At 39.0% G+C, this 21,744-nt stretch overlaps 1 protein-coding gene across 2 annotated transcripts in view; it reads left to right on the top strand.

The window, feature by feature from the left end:
• Positions 1-21,451, top strand: part of LOC135209046 (ras-related protein Rab6) — a 90,955-nt gene extending 69,504 nt beyond the window's left edge. The window contains exon 8 of one of the 2 annotated variants that reach the window (XM_064241589.1): positions 21,235-21,451. In XM_064241589.1, coding sequence (XP_064097659.1) covers positions 21,235-21,308 — 74 coding nt within the window. In that variant the 3' untranslated portion in view covers positions 21,309-21,451. Of the gene's footprint in view, positions 1-21,228 lie in introns of both variants that reach the window. The other variant, XM_064241587.1, reaches the window with a different exon arrangement.
• The last annotated feature ends 293 nt before the right edge of the window (positions 21,452-21,744 follow it).

Below are 21,744 nucleotides of genomic sequence, written 5' to 3'. Positions count from 1 at the left end.
CGGGGCCAGCGGGATTGGAATCGGGACAAGATTACACCTCATTCTGTAGATCTAAACGCTTCCTAGGAAGTCCTGGGACCCCGAATGAACCCAAGTGGTAAGTAACGATATTCTGTCTCCTGACTCGATCGACAGACCAGACCATGATTCTTGTGGCCTGGAAATACAAGATACACCATCAAGAACTTATGACTATATACGCTGAGGTCGTTGAGCTTATTCGTGGGCGTAAAATCCTAGTTGAAGATATGTGGCTACCTCCTCGAATCACACTTCGTGTTGAAGTTCCTCTTGGACATAAGGAAGAGGCTAAGTCTTCCTTGGAATTAGCATGCTGATTCCATTCTTAGCCAAGTGAATTCTCTCATCTCTGGGCAGGACAATTCTCTCTGCTCCAGTATATCCTTCAAGCTCCTTCCTAGACCAATTAAAGCAGAGGCCATCCTTCACTCATCAAGAGGCAATTGTCTTAGAACCAACCTCTTCATCAGCTTTCCAGGCCACTTCACAGCTTGATTAAGATGTCTTCCACTTCAATGGTCAACACTGAAGAAAGTGCTGCCACCTTTAGGTTGCTGCAATCTGGCAGTAAGGAAATTTCTTACATGGCTCATTTAACAGCTAATATGTGGGTCAATTGGTTACTAAAAAGTTTAGAAATTTGTCAGTACCATTCTAGTCTTCTGGAATGGAGATATCTTAAGTTCTGCATCTCTCTCCCCCAAGGAACAGTTTGACAAGAATAGAGCCATTTAACAGTTAATATGTGGGCCAATTGGTTACTAAAAAGAAGTGATGCCCTTTCTAAAGTTTTGAAATTTGCCAGTACATGTTCCTAGCCTTCTGAAATGGAGATATCTTAAGTTCTGCATCTCTCTTTCCCCAGGAACAGCTTGACAGGCAAAGAGCAGACAATAATGACCGTCTCATACATAAGGCTGTCATAAAATTGTCTGGCCCATCTCATGCTGGAACTAACAAACCAAGTCTACAATCTATTTCTAACTCATCACTTAAAGAGACCTCAAGACATGACAGTACCGCACAAAGGTTGTCAACATTTGTCACCTCAAACGAAGAAGACTACTCAGAAGTGGCCCTTTCAGCCCGGCTTGTCCAGGCCCAGAAGAGGAGGCAGATGCAGTGCTTAAAGGAGGTAGACAATTGAGTGGGCACCTTCCTCACTCGCTGCTGGGGGGGGGGGGGGGGGTTGCCTGGTGAGCCATTGGGCAGCTTGGCATGAGTACAGAGTGGAGACTGGGGTAGTAGATATTCTATGGGTGGGGTATCTACCCTTCCAGTTCCTCTCCAAGCTTCCCCTTCACCAATCAACATACACTACAGGAATGCAGGAGCTTCTAGCTCTCCAAGAGGAAGTGAAGATGGTAAAGGTGGCTATGGAGGTATTGCAAGACCCTTCTCCAAGTTTCTTCAGCTGCATCTTTCTGGTTCCCAAAGTAATGGGTGCGGGTGATTGGAGACCAATAATAGACCTGTTGACTCATAACCTTTTCATCGGGAAGACGCGGTTCAAAATGAAAACCCCGTGTTCAGTCAAGGAGAATGACTTCATGCTCTCGATAGACCTAAGGAGGCATACTTCCAGATTCCAATTCACCAATCATCCAGGAAGTTTCTTTGCTTTTAGCCTTGGAGAGATAGTCTATCAATTCACGGTTCTTTGCTTTGGCCATTCACCCTAGTCTTAACCTGGACTCATTCTCGGGATATGTATCTTGAGATACCTTGATGACTGGCTAGTCCTCGCAAGTTCTCAGGTAAAGGTAATCCGAGACAGAGGTTGTCTACTCCAATTTTGTTCCGGCTTAGGCATCATAAGTCTAGAGACGTCGAATCTTTTGCCTGGTCAAAGGGTCCTTTACCTGGCCAAGCTCAGAGACAACAGCAGTGAAGGTGTTTACATCAGATCAATGAGTCAACAAGTTCAGGAGCATAATCCAGTCCTTCCTGTCCAAACAAAAGGATTCAGCTCATCAAGTGGTAGGTCATCCTTTTCATCACTGGAAAAGCTGGTTCCTAATAGTCTTCTTCACCTTTGCTCTCTTCAATGGGGACTGAAGAAATTTTGGTCCTCTTCAAAGGATTCCCCCATGCTTCTGGTTCGAAAGAAGTAAAGCAAGACTTAGTATGACTAGATGACAAGAACCTGACTCCGGGAGTGCCCGTTCACTCTCCCCTAACGGAAATTCTACTGTTCTTGGATGCTTAATACGAAGGTTGGAGAGCGCATTTGGAAGATCTCCTAATATTGGGACTGTTAGATCATCAAGAAAAAAAAGCGTCATATCAACATGGACCTGAAGGCAGACTTCCTAGCACTTCAGGAATTTCGAGAAAGGGCGACAGGGAACTCTGTGGTCCTCATGTCCAATACTACAGTGGTAGCTTTTATCAACAAACGGGGGGGCTAGTGGCCAGTCAACTTCACAATTTGACTGTACAATTAAACCAGTGGACAGTCTCCCATTTAGTAGATCTCTCAGCCAGATATATTCCAGGCAAGAGGAATGTTGTGGCAGACAAACTGAGCCGTTGGGGTTGGGTCCTGGGGATGGAATGGTCAATTCATCAAGAGGTAGTGTAAAGGCTATTCCATCTGTAGGGAAGGCATACAGTGACCTTCATGCAATAAGACGACAAAAAACTAGAGGTTTTTTCTTCAGTTGTTCCAGATCCCTGGGCTGTGGCAGAGGACACCATGCAACATCTTGGGACAACCTGGAAGCATATGCCTTTTCCCCCCCTTTACCTAATCTGTTAAGTGATCAACAGTGATGATCTCCCAGAACCTCAGGATGGCCATACTGATTCCCTTTTGGCTATGTGCAGAATGGTTTTCCAATCTCATGTTGTTGACGGACACTCCAAGGTGAGATTCCCCCATGGCACAACCTTCTTTGCCAACCACACATCCAGAGGTTTCGCCAATTGGTAGGGTCCCTATCTCCTCACGGCTGAAGACTATAAAGTGTATCATGTTAGCAAAAGGCTTTTCTCACAGAGCAGCGACAAATGTTAGGTTTCTTCAGAAGATGATTTACAGCCATGTATCAAGCAGTCCCTGGTTATCGGTGGACTCTGTTATCGGCGATCATGTTTTATGGGGCTTATCTAGCGCCATAAACTTGGCAGTTTATCATGCCACAACAGGCCGAGTTTTGTTTATCGGCACCATAAGGGTGCTTATGGCGCCATAAGTTGCCAAGTTTCGGTTAATGGCAGTTTTCGCTTATTGGCACACCCCCAGGAACAGAAACCCCACCGCTAACCGAGGACTGCCTGTACTGTAATTGGTGTCAAGAACGGGGTTTCATTTCTCTCCTGTTGGAACTTCTATTCAACAAGTAGTAGTGGACTTCCTCCTCTCCCTCCAAAGAAAAACTACTCTCAGTTTCAGCCAACAAGAGCTATAGAGCTGCTTTAGGATTGGTTTTACGTTTAAAGGATGTGGATCTCTCTTCATCGTGGGAAGAATCTATGCTTTGCAAGTGTTTTGTGCAGTCTCTTCCCCAGGAAATTGGTGGTTAGCAGTCTCACTCGCCCTCCATATATAACCTAACGTTCAACAGACAGGAATTTAACTCTCAAGACTTTTCTTACTGGCCTTGGCTTCATTAAAGTCAGTGAATTACATGGACCCTTTTAATGTTAAACATATGAGGGGTTGGAGTTCCGTAGCCTTCAAATTTGTCCCAGAATTCATAGCAAGACTCAAAATCCCTCATCATGATGACAGATTAGAGTCTTTCTTGATTCTCTCTCCTGGGGATTTTGTTGATGACGACCCTGATGAATTACTGTTATGCCTCATCAGGGCACTGTGTAGCTATCTATAAAAGGACATGGCATCTCAGACCTGATTGCTAAGACTTATGATGGCACAGGCCGGAATAAGAAAGAAGTGTCCAAGAATAATCCTATCATACGCTGGAACTGGTTAGATGCAGGTAAGCAAGCTGCCATTCAATAAATTTTGGTTTGTTCCTCACAGAATTCTTTATGGAAGCAAGTCCCATTCCTCTCTTACAAGGGAAGAGAGGAAGTGCTAACTTAAGTTTTGCTGTCTCTATGACAGTTTTGCCATCATCAAAACACAATGTAGATATGTATTTCATAATCTATTAGCCCAGATGTCTTGCTGTTCAGTAAACTTGTGCTAATAGATCAGACTTAGACTCCTATGTCCTACCTATGACCAGGAAGTGAGCCCAGGTGGTCTGAACCTCCAGTTGGTTCTTGGACTTTCTTATCCTCCCTCCTAGAGTAAGTTTTCTCGATGTTAAGACCAATGTTTGTTCCGTATGTGAACAAATGACAAATTTTAAATAAATTTGTATTTTTCATGAGTAAAAACATCCTGTCTTCATGTGTATGGCCCACCTCAAGCTACCCCTCATTCGTTTCTGGGCAACAAGGAAACTGGTATGATAATGCATAGTGGGGTAAACCAGGTCGCGAAATGTCCTCCTACTCCCCTATTGGTTGACGCCCATTGCCACTGATTCTTTGCGTTATTTTTAACCGCACTCCAGCTAGCGCCAGAGAATTGATCCCTACATTGAGACCGAAGGTTTGTTAGCTATGAAAAATACAAACAATTAACATTTATCATTCCATACAAACAATTAACATTTATCATTCCACAGACACTATATATATTACAAAACCATCCATTCATGAACAAAAATTGAGGAAAAATGAATTGGTTTACAAAGGCAATGATATAAAGACAAAACATTTCCTAAGTTCTGCTCTTCTATTTTACAACAAAGCTCGCTTGCTTTGGATATGTACTAGAATTTTTGTGAATTTGTTTTACTTATTTCATTTTTGTTTTACTCCCAACAACAAATCAGATGGGTCCCAAGAAAATTAGAGATGTTACTTAATAAAGTGCAAAAAAAGATAGAACACGATACAGTTAGAAAAATTGTTGCCGATATGGATGTACGTATGACTAATAGTTTTTGAGTGGTAGTGTTTCAGAGATAATTGCAGTTAAACTACTACATATTTCATATCTCTATTTTATTTTTGTATTTAACCCTATGCATTATTATTATTGTGCAAATTTAGCCAGTTGCTGATAAAGTTTATATATGCAATCATTTGGATGAGAAAGATTAATCTTTTTAACATTACATATATCTATTGCAAAAATCAAATTGCTTTGGTCATGAACAGCTTGCCTGAATTAGTTAATGAACCAATGTACATACCACATTAGTGCCATATGTCACACTCAAATTGTCTCCCAGCCTCCTAAGATCTGTTTAGTTTTACATTTAAACATTAAACCATTCAATACATTTTATGTAAACTGCTTCATGTCATACATCTCTTAACATCACCAATGGTTTCTTCTCTGTGTATTTCAACATTGCTTTTGGTCAGGTATGATTGTGTATCTTCAGTGAAAAGCCGAGTCTACTTAGGTGTGACATTTAGTTTAATACAGTATACATAATGTACTGAACAAAGATTCCTATATACCTGTCCCAGGGAAATTTGAAAATATCAGGTCTTGGTGACATTCCAATGATTGTAGAATTATCATATTCTTTCAAACAGGTCTCAGCCAGGACTAAAACATAAAACTAATTTCATTTATAAGGTCTCGGTTTTCAATTTTCTAATGTCTTGTTTCCCACAGAATTTGTATCTGGGTATTTTTTTTTTAGCTAATGCTCACACATTCCTTTAAATGTTTTGCATCTCTCATTCAATGCATGGTTTAAATCAGACTTGAAATCTGAAGCAATTTATGCCTTATTTAACCTTATGGTTCAATGCATAGTACATATAGTTCAATAATGCAATACATTTGCTGCAACATGATCATCCTCATTTAAAGCAGGGCATTTCTGTTTGTGACCATGCCCTTGGCAATAGTAACAGACATTTTGCATAGCATTCTCTTACATTGTTTTATTAAATTGATTCTTGTGAATTCAGTCTCTTACACCTGGATCACATTCCAGTTTGCAATGTTTAGTAATTCCCAGCAGCTGCCTTATCACAAATATCTGAAATCTAATCAACATTCTGCAAATAATTTTTTGCAATTGACTTGCAAATGGAATATCCCTCTAAGGCAAAACTCACTGCATTATGTATTATTTCAATGGAAAGTTTTCCAGATTTTATGCAGTAATGTCAGTGTTGCTAATGTTATGAACAGAAACCCCTCTCTTCCCCTCAATCCCAAAATTTATAACTTTCTTCATATATCTATGGGTGGCAAATTGTTTCCCTCTCAAAGCCTCAACAGTTTTTGTTTGTTTTACATTCTGCTTTTTCATGACTTTTATTATCAGTCAGCTGTTTCTCTGATCATGCAGTAGCCTCATATCTTAAATTTTACCGAACTTTACAGTAATGATGTCAACTATCTGCAGAATTGTTTGCCTTAAATTAAATTTTCAAGGATTCCAACTCATATTTCAAATGACCTTAATCTTTCAATATATATGTACTTATCAGCGCATGTTGAAAAAACTTTTTTTGTATATTTTCATTCCCTGAAGACTTGCATATTTCCTGTGTACCCATGTACATATTGTAAAACATACATCATACCCAGGCATTGCCCTTCCTTTGCCCATGTGGGATGAATAGTAAATACTCATTTTTGTAAGGATTTTTGTGGATTCTCTCTCTCAACTGGATCACATTCTAGTATGTATGGCTAACATTCCCAGCAGCTAACTTATAATAAATGTTTGAAATCTTGCTTTTGATATTCTGCAATAAATGTTTGCAATTTTTTTGACGGATTCCAAATTTTTTTTATTTCTCCTCTCATTCCAATACATCTTCAACATACATTGCAGATCCAGTTTACTTTTCCTAGGTTTTCACTTTTCACTCCTGGAGTACCACCTTATTTCTTGTGCGCCCATATACATGTAGCAGAAAATATAATCCTCACCAGGCACTGCCCTTCCCTTTGCCCTGTGGCATGAACAGCAAATACTAGCCATGTGATTGTATTTAAAATCATAGAAAAGTATTGCATATCAACGGGAATTTGTTTCTGTTTATGGTTTTAACTAAATTTAATGGTTTTGGATGTGTTATAACCAAAGAAAAATGACATCCCTATTTACATAATGTCATACTGTAAATTGGTTCACGGATTTTGGAATTTCACATTGAAATTTTATATTCAATCCACATGAAATTTTGTCTGGCAAAACATGGTGTTTATGTTTAGAAGTGGGGAACCTAGTGGTAGAAAGCAGTCTTAGGATATTTAGAGTAACAGTGTACTCTGAAGCAGGGATTGGAAGGTCAGCAAGAGAATAACTGCAGCTTGGATAAAATGGAAAGAGACAACTAGAATACTGGTAAAATACATTCAACTAGTAGAGACTAAAGACCTATGATGTATGCACATAGCTAGATTATGGTGGGAATATTGTACAAATACGGTAGTGTTGGGGAATTGTGTCATTGGATGAAATAGTTTGGAACTGCGTTAAGAAGGAATGATGATCAGTTAGTCAAAAAAGCAGTTGACAGATGCGAGATCAAACTACAGGTAGCCTCCGGTTATCGACGGATGTCCCATTCTCAGCGGGATGCTTTTAAGCGAAAACCGCCATTAACCAAAGCTCTGCTATTTATGGCGCTTATACCGTCTATATCTGGTTAATGGTGCTGATAACCGGTTAATGGCGCCTCTATTTGGTATGTTATGGCGCCATAACACTATTATCTGCGTCATAAATTGCCGATAAAACCAGTGACTCATGGTGATATAATGTGCAGAGTTCCAGTTACCGGCGCCATAGTGTCAATAGTAGAATAATGGCGCCATAAAATACCTAAAGAAAGTGCCATTAACCGGTTATCAGCGGCATTAACCAGATATTGGCGCCTTAAACCACCAAGTTTCGGTTAATGGCAGTTTTCGGTTATCAGCACCCTGCTGAGAATGACAACCCTGCCGATAACCGGGACTGCCTGTATTCCATTTCTCACACCACAGGCTCAGTATGTAAAAAAGGCACTTAGTACAATAATAAATAGTTCAGATAAAGCTTTTGTAATTAGGTGAGAACTGAAAACGAGTAGTACAATAAGGCTTGATTCCCACCTTAAGTCCAGTCGCGCTTCACTCTTTCTCTGCTCTTGGTCCTTGTTGGTTCATAAATCTGGTCTGCCCTCACTCCTCTTTCAGTCCCATCATTTCCTCTCCCTCAACACCAGTGGAAGTCTCACCACAGGCTACGGAAGATGTGTGACTTTTCTCAAGCTGATTTTTTGGTAATGATTGCCATTGCACTCGATGACGAAGAAAGAAAGCAAAGTTGAAAAAGATTGTTGGAAGAGTGAAGGAGAATTTCATACTGTATCGTCGTCTTACTGATGACGAGATTAAAAGGAACCCTTTTTAAAAATAATTTTCTACCTTTTGCACGATCCCATTATGGTGTTTTCTTTTGATTATCCATGTTTTCTTGGGACAAAAGGTAAAACTACTTGCTTATATGAAGGCTGAATCTTGACTAGAGTGGAGCAGGAGTTGCAGGACCATAGCAACTGTGTTCACAGTGGCGCTCAGTCCTTTCTCGCTCCAGTCAAAATATCTTTTGAGAGAACCGTGACAGGAGCGAGAGCAGACCATGAGCGTCAGTGTGACTACTTCCATTGAAATTCATGTAACATCACTGGACTGGACTGGGACTGGAGCGTGACCAGACCTGTAGTGTGAATCAAGCCTAAAGAGGTTGGACAGCTTACCTTAGAAGAGATCAAAGGAAATGACAATCATACAATGTAGAAAGCAATGCAGTTGGTTTTTGGGGGATACTTTAATAAAAACACATTAGCTGCATAAACAGTGCTATGCAAGGCACACTAAGATGTACCCCCATACAGGAACATAAGAATCATTTACATAATGCGCAACGCTTCCTTTTTATTTAGGCAAGACTTTACTGCATAACTCCCATGGCAGTCAAGTTTAGACATCTGGTATAAGTTTTATAAGTGGAAATGGAAACCACCTACACCTTTTGAGTCTACTGTACCTGGTTACAGATGAAGAAAAGAAGCAGTTTCAGAAACTATGTCAGAATGACTGATGAATAGGGGACTTTTCAATTCAACACTTGCAGTAACTAACTGTGCATAATGTGTAGTATGTTTTTTTTGTAAAATAAATACCTTTGATGGCAGAAGTGGGGATAGTCAGAATTTTACCCACTGTATTTGTGTCTGACGTCACATCAAGCAAACATCGACCGTGTGGACGAGTCTTAAAAACGTAGTCCAGGCATAAAAAAAATCAAAGATAATTTTGAAAATATGACAATTGGTTTCTTGTTTATGCTATATTACTATTATTTCTGGATGGTTCTAAATCTGTGCGAAACTTGAAAGAAGCAACCTACGCTGCTTTTGAAAGCTCTGCATTATCTTGGCTGCTGCTGATTAATATGTCTATTATTTCAACATAGCTGAAAAAAAATTTCCCTAAACTTCCTAGATTGATCATAATCAAGAATAAGGTCTAATGTTTTACATTACAGTACTGGTTTCAAATTGATCTTATTATAGACCTGTTAAGGGCTATAATTCCACACTACTTGGTACCAATCATTCGCTTTTCTAAATAACCATAGAATGATATACTAGGCAATATGTCAAGGCTCAAAATTTTGTGATTGATTTCACTTGTGAGAATCTTGTACCACTGCCATAGTCTTTTACTTATGTTGCTGTTGTTTCATATACAGTATTTATTCAATTTCTTTTCTTCTGTTTTATCATAAACTGACACTATTCTGTAGAAGGTTGCAATCCAAGTTAATTACCAGTTAAGCTTTGTCCATATGAGTATATGCTTACTTTAAATATAGTGCCTCAGTGGCGTGTTCGTATGGTGTTGGCGTGCAAACTCGGTGGCCGTGAGTTCGATTCTTGGGCATTTCATTGAGGTGTGAGAGATGTGTATTTCTGGTGACTGAACTTCACTCTCAACGTGGTTCGGAGGTCACGTAAAGCCATTGGTCCCATTGCTGAATAACCACTGGTTCCTTGCATGTAAAAACACCATACAAACAAAAAAAACTTTAAATATAAAGTTGTAACTTTTATTATTCCCCTGAACAGTGGCATGTAAGCAAACAAAGCTCATTGCAACTAAAAACATGAAGGGAGACAAGTAAAAGAGTTTTTAGTTTAATTTACTTCCATAAATTCCAGTGATTTGACTGGGTTCTGCATCTAGTTTTAACAGCTAGATAAAAATAATACTAGCATAATGCTTAAGAACTAACCCAAGACAGAGTGAAGACCACTACAATTGGTCTTGTACTTGTTGATTGTGCTAATTAGTTCAAGATTTTTTCCACTTTCTGTTGGCACAGAATTACATATACATTTTGCCAGTAGTATGTATATATTTGAATTCCCTTTGTTATAGTTTTAGGCATACAAAGTTGGAATTGACATATATTTGAAATAGCCCCTTAAGAGTACATTGGATACATGTTCACATTCTTTTCAAGGAAAACTTTCCTTTTCATAAAAAGACTTAAATTTTAGTCCAGTGTGGTAATATCTGTTCTTGCATCTCTCTTTTGGCTAAGTTCAGTACCTAGTATAATGCAACCTGTGTGTTGATGAAAATAACACTATGTTTGTTGCTTAAACTTACTGGCCTTGACTACAGTATCACTACGAGGAATCAAAAAGGGTGGGAAAGGTTATAGTATACAGTCCAACACCTCCTCCCCTATTGGCAGTTCTGGATTTGCGGATTCATGGATTTCTCCATGAAACATATATATGTAAATACACATTATTCATGGAAAATTCGCATATTTGTGGTATTTTTCACAGAGAGATTCACCGATTACTGTATTTTCATATCACTTTCATGACTAAATGCACTTTTTGTGATGTAAGTAGTATCAAGATATACTCGGGTATAAGTATTTTTCCAACTATAAAATGGGCAGTTTCTTAAGCATTTTTTAAGAGGGTTGGGGTTTGAGTTATTCACAGGGAGTTGTGGTACACATACCCTGCAAATATCAGGGGTCAAATGTACGTTTGTTTTTCAACTTTAGAAGGCTCATGGTTTAACACGGGCAAAGCAGACTGATGATAGAACTTCAGTTTTGGTGAAACTTCACCAAATTAAAAAAATATATATATAACTAAATAGGGCAAATGGTCAGCAATTGTAATTTTATTAAAAATATAATTTATGGTTCCAGTTTCACAAGTACACAACTGCTTTTTTGAAAAAATTTCATTTGCCAAACACACAGTAATTACTGTGGTGACACAATGGTAATTTGTCCCTGTAAACGCTGTCCTCATCATATGTAGACGAAATACGAGTACTGTGATTTCTGCAAGCAATCTATTCTGATTGGCTGTCACTCTAATGCTATATTATTATCAATATGGCCTAAACTAAATCACCGTTTCAGTTTTGTTAAACTACATCTCAGTGGTGTGTAGAACTGGTGTGAGTTTTAGTTAAAAGGGCCTGTCAAAAGTTAATAAACACAAAGGCTTCTCTAAAGTACTGTACCTGGGAAGATAAAACTTGCCAGAAATATTTGGTTGAAGTGTATAAGTGTTTTTGAATATACAATACATTTTTTACAGTGGCCTGATGAGCATTATGTAATTGCACAGCAATCACAAAATCTTTCCCACAAAAGCTTTCCCGTGTTATTCTAAACTACTCTGTATCCTCATTGAAATTACAAGGATTTTTTTTTATAATCCCTCCTCTGTCTGCAAGTTTTTTTTGGGGGGGTCAGTTGCATTTCAAGAAGAAAGTACATACCACTGAAGTATTTTTAGCTTTAGGAGGTAAGCTAAATTCCTTGATCGCATTGTATGAAACTAGGACTATGAAGTACTGAAGTCAGATCATTTATACATCTTGTCACCCCATACATATATGGATTACATTCATTTACCCTTCTCAGCATAAAACTAAATAGTGATAAACTAAATAATGATAAGACTCCAGATTTGTGGTAGCAACTACCATTTGATGATAGTCACTGGTAAAAATAAGCTTATTCCAGAAAAGGCGTAATTTTGACGCCAAATAAAAAATAGTGACCAATGTGCTGCACCACTTTTGACTTACTGTTGGTAAGTCTCCTCTAGTTAAGCATTTGTCCTATAGAAACCAGATGAAATGACATTTGTCATACATTCATAAACAGTGAGTGTTGACAACAAGAAAAGACAAAATTAGAATGATCAAGAATGGACATGTGGTGTATGAAGCATTATAGGAATGGGGAGAAAGTAGGCTACCATAGGAGTTATGAAAGAAGATTGAGAAGGGATATCTTTTGAGATTAACCAGCCTACATGTGGAGGGTCATATGAAGAACAGCCTTGGAAAATATGTTACAAGATCTTCCAATGAAGAAAGCCATCAGAATTACCATATCTACTGCTGCCTTCACCAGATGAAAGTCTTAATTAGTGACAAATAAGATAAATTATGGTTTTATTTTAGAAACCAGAAAATAGTGGATGGTTTATTCCTAGCAAGATACTTGTGACTCGGGAATATATGGTAAGCCACCCTCTCAACTACTAGTGCTTCATCCTTGCTAATTCTGCCTACTGTTACCATTAGCAACCAAGCAAATGCCCTTTTTCTGGAGGTCTAGCAGCATACCCACAGAGGAGCAGTTAGTCTTTCAAGCAGCAGCCTCATAAGTACATTGCCAGAGGAGAAATACCTTTGAGAGGTGGAAAAGATGATCTTCATGTCCACATTCTACAAAAGATGTAATAAACAAAGAAGAGATTTGGTCCCTTTTGGATGTACTGTACAATCAACAACTCTTAACGTAAACTATCTGATAAGTGACACCCGACAAACTTTTCAGTTCGAGATATGACTTCAGGATAATAAAAATTGGAAAGAAAAAATTATTTACATTTCATCTGTTTAGTATGCAAAAACATCTGGTCCCCCTTGCCCAGGTATATAGGATGGGAGATACAAACAAGATGTACCTTGTTTTTTCTCTTGCTGCAAGTAGGTCTACCAGTAAAGACACTCTTGTTCAAGATACATTTGACTGGCAGGTTGTTGAGAGGGCATAGGCATAGGCATTTAGTGTGTTTTAATAATTTATTTATTTTATTATTTTGTTTTTGTCCTTTTTGACACTTGTGAGGCATTTTTAAGGCCCGTTTTTAATTTGCTCTTCTAATTTGATGAATTCACACATGGTTCAATTTTTTAAATGAAACCTAGATAAGTTATGCTGAAATATTTCAGAAAACTGTCTCATATATTTAGGCAGTCTCTGGTTTACGGTGGGGGTTCTGTCCCTGGCAGTGCTATAGGCCAAAAATTGCCGTAACCCTAAGCATCATAATTATAATAGAAATAAATAGCACTTCCAGCGCTGTAAGCACCATAAGTTCGGGTAATGGCGGTGTGAGGCAAGCACCATCAGTCCGGAACAATGTAACCAGGGGACTGCCAGTAACTTGTTCATATACAGAACAAACCTTTGGTTAATGTAAGGGAAAATTCTCTAGCATCTGCTGGAGTTTAGTTAATATAAAAGCATACAAGGATTTTGGTGGCAACAGGAACCAGCCAAGAGAGAAAGGAGGAAGGTACAGCTTCCCCAGCCTCGGCAAAAATGCCCTTTGTATGGGGGCCAGCTCCCACTGGTCCAGTCTTTTCAAGAGGAGAGGTACAGAAGCTTACTAAGTGTAGGGAGTGTCTAGGCCTACCAAGGGTACCAACCCATTCCAGCCTATTGTCTCACTGCATGGCCTCTTGCATCCCAGTGTCATCCAGCATGACAGTTTCCATGTCTACTGTCCATGTGCCCTTTACGTCTGCACCTTCTGACTCCCTTATACTCACTATTTTTAATAAAGTTGAAGGTATTTTTTATGAAGTTCAGCCATACAAAGTAACTGGAATTTAAGTAAAATGTTGTTGCTCTCTGTCCTTGTCTTCATCTTCTTCGTCTTCATCATCATCCCTGTTGTCTATTCTGTCCATCCCTGTCAGACATGGGAGAAGCTCATTCCTCTTCTCAAGCAGCTGTACTGCATTCGTCCACTAACGCCTGTGCCAAACCCATTCGTGCTTCTAAACTGCTGCAAGCCTTCTTGCTAACTTTCAGATCCGTGCTTCCATCAAGGCGCACATACGCGTTCCATCTGCCAAGTCAGACATTCCACACCCAGTTCCTCACTAACATGCTGCTGTACTAATGGACAGAGATACTTCCTCTGGGATCCCCAAATCTATAGATCATTATTCTCTTCTTCCTGTTCAAGGTGAGAGCACTCCTCAAGTCTGAAGGAAGAACGACAAAGCCCCCATCAAGAAATCAAAAGTGCAGAATCTCTCTTACTGTTTGAAAATAATTATTCGAAAACATATTTGTTTAGCCTTTCATTTAAGTCACAGTATTTTTTGGAACTCTTCATAGTTTGGCTCCCTGCTCTTAGTTTTGCAATATAAATGTCTTGCAAATCCTGCTCTCTTTTTAGAGCGTCTAGGAACTTCCATATTGTTGGATGATGCGATGACACTTGCTGTAAAAAACCTCTGTGCCATCCTTCAAGTGCGTTGTTAGTCCTAGGCAAATCAGTATATATTGACTCACTCAAAACAAGACCATAGGACTACGTCGATGACGTCTTGAAGGACGACCAATCCATGCATCTTCAAAATAATCTAAAACAGAATTTACTATTGAAGGATATATATTTGAATCTAATAATGCTTCTAATGATTCAGTAACTTTGTCTACGGGGACAAAGGCTAGCGCTAACATCATTCAAATTCTTAAAGCAAATTTGGAATCTGCATCATATCTCACCTTTAGACCACAATCACAAATCTTTCGATACAGGCACTGACCTAAGTGGAAAAGGCATCCATAATGAGAAGCTGTATTAAATTCTTGAAAAGCAGTTATAGTTGCAAGTTCAAAATCTGACATTATGGTTGGAACTTGTAAATTTGGAACCATAGAATTAATTTGAGCAAACAATCTTCTTTAAGTTTGAGCCCTTTTATCTGGAAGTAAGGCATTAACTACCATAATGGTAAAGTTATTCTTCACAGCATGTACTGTGTATAATTGTTCAAATAGCTGAGGTACAGTTTTATATGTCTCATCCACTTGTAAATGCTCACTCTTCTCAAGTATGCTCAAATTATTCTGGTTTGAAAAAATAAGTATCCTATCATCGTAAGGACCTGAATCATATAGCAAAAATTGCTCCCCTTTATTAGTTTTAGTCTGCTCATTAGTTAAAACAATTTCCCTTCCATGAATAGGGTTAGATAAGCCTGCTCTTTCCTTTTTCTTACATTGTGAATAGTTCTTTTTATAGAGCTTATTGCAGGTAAAGCTTGTGTGGCACCTTCACTTAATTGCGAGGCAGCAGTTTGAAATGACATATTGAAGAGAATTACAGGTTTCTTTACCATCATTTTTCACTGTGTTCATAAAACTATCCACTTCGGTGTTTATGGCATCACCTGAATGATTATGTTCATGAGGAACTTTAATCACTTCACCATCATTAGTAATTGCACATCTTTTGCAATATGATGCAAACTTATTGCACTTCCAATATATCTTGGTATCAACTTTTGTCTTTCACGAATAAAAAACCATCAATTTTAAGCATAGACTTGCCTTTTTCACTTAAAATGTATTCGGCCATCTTTGAAGGGCTGCAATATTCTGAGGAAATGTGTTCTTAGTAGTACTGGCTGGATGCCTTTGACAATGTTATTACCACTTCAAACAACAATTCAAAATATCAATTTGAACAATTGCCTATTAAAGCAATTTTCCCGTAATTTCCTGATAACATTTGTTATTATTTCAAACAACATTTAAAATAACTTTCACTTTGAACAATTGCCTATTAAGAGTAATTTTCTTTCGAACAATTTTCTGTTCGAATAGCTGTTTTTTGAGTAATTTTTTTCGAATAATTGTTTTTGAGTATAATTGTTTTCGAATAATTTTCATGAGACGCTAAAGACTGAGACTTTTCTCCTCAAAGGTCTTCTTGCTTGCACGGCTGTGTCTCACGTATGTATTGAGAGCTCTTCAAGGTTGTGTACCCTTCCAAGACCTTACCTCCACATCATTGCTCGAGTTCTGTTCACCTAGAAGAGACCGTGATCAGCGTTCTAGTTCACAGCCAGGATTGGGCTTCACGTAATAAGAGTCCTGCTAGGCCTTGTAACAGATCAAGACACACTTCTTGCGACCAGCGCTCTCATTCACATGTCTGTGACCGTGATACGTGCTCTCGTTCACACCTCCGTGACCGTGATACGTGCTCTCGTTCACACGGCTGTGTCTGGTCTTCATGTAACAGGAATCCCACTTGGCCTCATAACCAATCACAATGTTATTCACCTCATCATAGTTCTTGTTCCTATTCAAGTGGATGGGTTTGAGATCAAGACAGATCCGTCTCATTCTGCAGATCTACAGGCCCCCAAGACAGTCATAGGCCTTGAATGAGCCTACTCTCCAGCAAAAAATAAGAATGTATTGACTGTCCCTGACTTAGCCGACAGGCTGGATAGTGACCCTCATGGCCAGGAGGTGAAGGATGCAGACCAAGAATATTTTTTAACTACCTATGGAGAAGTTGTCGATCTCATTCATGAGTGTTATGGCTTCGCAGAAACTGTGTCAACCAATTCTGATTTATCTTCAGGTATTGAAGCCAAAGGCGAAGACTTCTCTAGGGTTACCATGCTCTGAACATGCTGTCGGTATTCTTACTCCCAGGTGAATGCTCGTCTCCAGGTGGGACAGTTCGTTACGTTCCAGTAGGTCTTTCAAATTGCTAACTCCACCTCTTCCCTCACATAAATGGTTTTATGCAACCCCCATGGTTGCATTGCAGCCTAGATAAATTGGATCCATATCTTGTTTGCCTAGGCGCAGCGATATCTTTAGACCAAATCAAAGCGGAGGGCCCATCCTTTACCTATCAGGAAGCTGCCACCCTGGAGTCAACAGCTTCATTGGTTTTCCTGAGCATGCTAATAGCAGCGAAGGTATTCCCATCAAACCAATGCCTAGAAAAGTTAAGGAACTTTGCCTAGTCCTTCCTGTCCAAACAGAAGCAACCTGCTTGTCAGTGGCAAGTCATTCTAGGTTTCTTGTTGTCCTTGGAGAAATTAGTTCCTCACGGTCAACTTCATGTAAGGTTTCGCCAATAAAGAACATGGGATTCTCCCATGTTCTAAGTTCCTCTCAGTAGAAGTGGGGAAAGACATAGCTTGGTGGCTGGACAACAGGAACCTGACCATAGGAATGCTCCTTCATTCTTCCCCTCTTGAAATTCTGTTCTCCGACACCTCTTATGAGGGTTGGGGAGCACACTAGGAAAATCTCCTGACATCAGGGATATGGGATCACCAAGACGAAACAGCTTCATATCAACATCTTGAGATGAAAGCAGCCTTCCTAGCAGTAAAGGAATTTCAAGAAAGGGTATCAAGGCACTCTGTGGTTCTAATGTCCGACAACACGACAGTAATAGCTTATATCAACAAACGGGGGCCAAGTGTCTAATCATCTTCATAACTTGACAGTAAAATTGTGCCAGTGGGCAATCTCTCACTGGGTGGATCTCTCAGCCAGATATATCCCAGGCAAGAGGAACGTGGTGGCAGACAAACAGTCATTGGGGTCAGGTTCTGGGAACAGAGTGGTCAGAGCATCAGGATGTGGCAGAAAGGCTTTTTCATCTATGGGGAAGGCCATCAGTAGACACCCTTGCAACCAAATACAACTTAAAAACTAGAGGTATTTTGTTCAGTTGTTCCCGGTCTCTGGGCCATGGCAGAAGACTCCCTTCAACATCCCTAGGACAATCTGGACATCTACGCCTTTCCTACTTTTAACTAATCTGCCAAGTTATCAACAGTGATGATTTCTCAGAACCTTGTAGCTCCCTCGTGGCCACACACAGAATGGTACCCAGATTTACTATCTTTACTGACAGAAGCACTGACACAGAGATTCTCCCTTGTCACTACCTTTTATGCCAACCACACATCAAGAGGTTTCACCAATTGGTAGGGTCCCTATCTCTTCAGGGTTGGACACTATTCAGTATCTCGGCGAATGAGAGGCTTTTCTTGCAGAGCAGAATCAGAAATGTTTCATTATCTCAGAAGGTCTTCTACAGCCATGTACCAGGGAAAGTGGGCAGTCTGTCATTGATGTTGTCAACAGGGTTTCTCTCCAGTCGGAACTATTATTCAATAAATAGCAGGCTTCCTCATTTTTCTCCAAAGGGAGAAACTTCTTCCAGTGTCAGCCATTAAGGGATATAGGGCTGCTGTAGGTTTAGTTCTGTTTTGAAGGATGTAAACCTATCATCCCTTTAGCGGCTCAGTGGCGTAGTCGGTTTGGTCTTGGCCTGCCACCTTGTTGGCTAGTTCGATTCTCGGGCATTCCATTGAGGAGTCAGAGATGTGTATTTCTGGTGATAGAAGTGGTTCAGAAGTCACATAAAGCAGTTGGTCCCGTTGCTGAATAACCACTGGTTCCATACAACGTAAAAACATCATACAAACAAACAAACCTATCATCTTCATGGGCAATCTCTATGCTTATCAAGAGTCTTGAGGAGTCTTGTTCCCTGAGAAATCTTAGACCTCCTAATTGGGGCTTTATCAGATAGGAATTTAACCCTCAAGACAGTTTCCCTTATAGCCTTGGCTTCTCCACAGAGTTTGTGAACTTCACAGACTTTCTTTTGACATGAAGCAAACGAGGGGTTGGGTCTGTAGCCTTCAAACTTGTTCTGGAATTCATAACCAAGACTCAAAACTTGTTCATGACAACAGATTCAAGTCTATTTCTATCTATTCCCTTGGAGATTTTGTTGGTAATAACCCCTGAAGAATTACTTTTATGTCCCATGAGGGCACTGCATAACTATCTAAAAAAGGACTAGACATCTCAGACTGGGTTATCAAAGACTTTTTGTTAGTACAGGCTGGAACAAGAAGGAAGTGTCCAAGAATACTATCTTGAGATTTTTGGGTTCGTAAACTGACCAAACAAGACTCTGTTCTTGACATTCAGATGCCAATACAGTGCATGCAAGAGCTCATGATGTTAAGGGCCTAGGTCCTTCAATTGCTTTTAAAAAGAACTTGTTGATTCAAAGGATTTTAAGGCTGGTATGTACATGTCTTCACCTTCACATCCTTTTATCTGTGGGACATTGCCCACAGGTCCTTGGACACTTTTTCCTTGGGTCCGGTGGTGGCTGCTCAAGTTGTGTAGCTCATCCATCGCCCCTAGCAGGACAGTTTGTATTTTTCCTAAGACGCTGGTTTTTTTAAAGTGAAAGGGATGACTGGTTTTCTTCCTTTCTTTCTTTTCCTCCTCTACTTGCAGGCAGGGGAGAAAATTAATCCGTCATGCGCTATAACTGATCAGATACTGGTGGGAGAGCCCATTCCACTGATTTTTTTAGTTCTCTTAAAAGGACATAGGAAATGACAAAAAACAAGGTGGGTGGCTAATGTGAAAGTTCTGTGCGCTGAACCTCCTGTCAGTTCTGAGGCTTTCTCTATCCTCCCTCCAAGAGTAAGTCTCCCTTACATTAAGAGCAAAGGTTTGTTCTGTATATGAACAAATGACCTATTTTAAATAAATTTGTATTTTTCAAAACTAATAAACCTGTAGTCTTAAAGTATAGCATAGCCCACTTCAAGCCACCCCTCATTTAGTTACTATGTAGCCAAGGTCGGTTAAAGCAAGTTGGCTGTACCTTTCCCCTTTGTGCCATCTTTACTAGCTCCCTTTGCCACCAAAATCTCAGACCCTCTTTTTTAACGGATTCCAGCAGGTGCTAGAGAATTTTCCCATACGTTAAGACTGCAGGTTGGTTTGTTATGAAAAATACAAATTTATTTAAAATCTGTCATATTGATGATTATACTGTTATTATGTATCTGTAATACATACAGAATTAATCGTATGTACCCATGAATAAAACTGTTGTATCAGAATGCTATTCGTAAACTAGATAAGAGCTTCATGTTGTAAGAAGTTGAAAAATTAGAACTTAAATTTACTAGGAAAGAAACAGAAAAGTAAGGTCTAAAAATATACATAAACTTTTATACCTACATGCATTGTGAAATTAATTCTTACTGGAGTTTAATGACATAACAGCTATCGAGCCTGAAAATTGGGAGAATATCGAGCCTGAAAATTGGGAGAATGTTGAGAGAATAAAGGAAGACTTAAATTTTTTGTTTGTCAAAGTCTTGTAGGTGAATTTGTGACACCTTTGCCATATGTGATTACATATAACTATTACAAACTTGTAGTGGCTAACAGTTTTAACAAGATATTATGTATGATCTTAACGGACATGTTTTATACAGGAAGACTATCATCTTAAATAGATACTTTGTAGTATAAGGGCAAAATGTGCGTCCAAAATCTTTCAGATCATCAAGATGCAGTGCAGGAAATGTTTAAAATTAATTATGGTTTTTGTACTATTATTTCCATATATGTACTAAAAGGGTTCATTATGCTGTCAAATAATAGTATTTCAATCATAAGAACAAAATTCCATAGAATCATGCTGTCTTTTAGTCTCGACTTTATGCAAACAATTGTATTTTATGTCTAGGTATAGCTAATGAACAGCCTACTGGCAGCAAAGAACCTAACTTGTTAATGAAGTTTTAGCAATCAGTGTACATTTACTATTTGGAAAGGGAAGTGAATGAAAGTACGGTAGTAGCTTACGTAATTAAAGGTTTGATATCCCATCTCTATATAGTGTATTGAATTTTAAACTGTACCAATATAATTAGTGTATATATTTTTTTATTTTCAGTGGTGTACTTTCTCTTAATTTTCAAATTTTTTTTAAACACTTGTATCCCCATGTAGTCAAGTGACTAAGCTATTGTGTGATTTCTATTTGTGAGGGTAGTATATGATAATTTTCTGTTCTAAATCCGAATAATTTTTTAACTGATTTAATGTAAATATGCTTTCTCTACCACTCCATCTACTTTGCAAGAAGCTTGTGGACCAATTTTGGCTGTTATGGAACCAATAATGCAATGTTTGTCATGAATATCCAACTGATATGGGAACTGTTGTATCCTCGGTTTGCTTCCTTAACTAATGACATCTTTAGCCGTGGATCTGCGACCCCAGCCCACTCCTCAGGAGCAGCAGCAGGACCAAGAAGGGAGTGGTTGTATATGCTAGGATGCGGCCTTCATGCTCTAGTGTCTCTCTCAACGTGCTATAGCCTCCACCCATCACCGAAGACATATGTCCTTGTTTTAGTCATTTACTGTATTCAATGTTTTATGTCTCCTTCGCAATTGGCTCAGATTCATTGTCCCATAGCTGATAAAAGTGAAAATTTGCTTGATACTCATGCCTTTTATTTTCAAAGGAGTGTATTGAATATGTCAGTTTTTGTATTTAAGTAACTGCATATCAAGTTTATTTTGAATGTCTTTTTGTCTGGGTAAGGCTTTTTGTTAAGTGTTTGAAAATATTTTTGACTACTTTGTTGCACCCTTGTCAATGAAGCATAGGGAAACAGAATATTGTATGTTTTATTTATATTGGTAAATGGTTTATCCTCTGTTGTTAACTTTCTGTGTTACATATTTCATGGCTGATTTTTAAAATA

The sequence above is a fragment of the Macrobrachium nipponense genome, chromosome 37 (genome assembly GCF_015104395.2).
Source record: "Macrobrachium nipponense isolate FS-2020 chromosome 37, ASM1510439v2, whole genome shotgun sequence".
Taxonomy (NCBI): Eukaryota; Metazoa; Arthropoda; class Malacostraca; order Decapoda; family Palaemonidae; genus Macrobrachium; species Macrobrachium nipponense.
The sequence above is the reverse complement of the archived record's forward strand: the minus strand, read 5'-3'. Positions and strand labels throughout refer to the sequence as shown.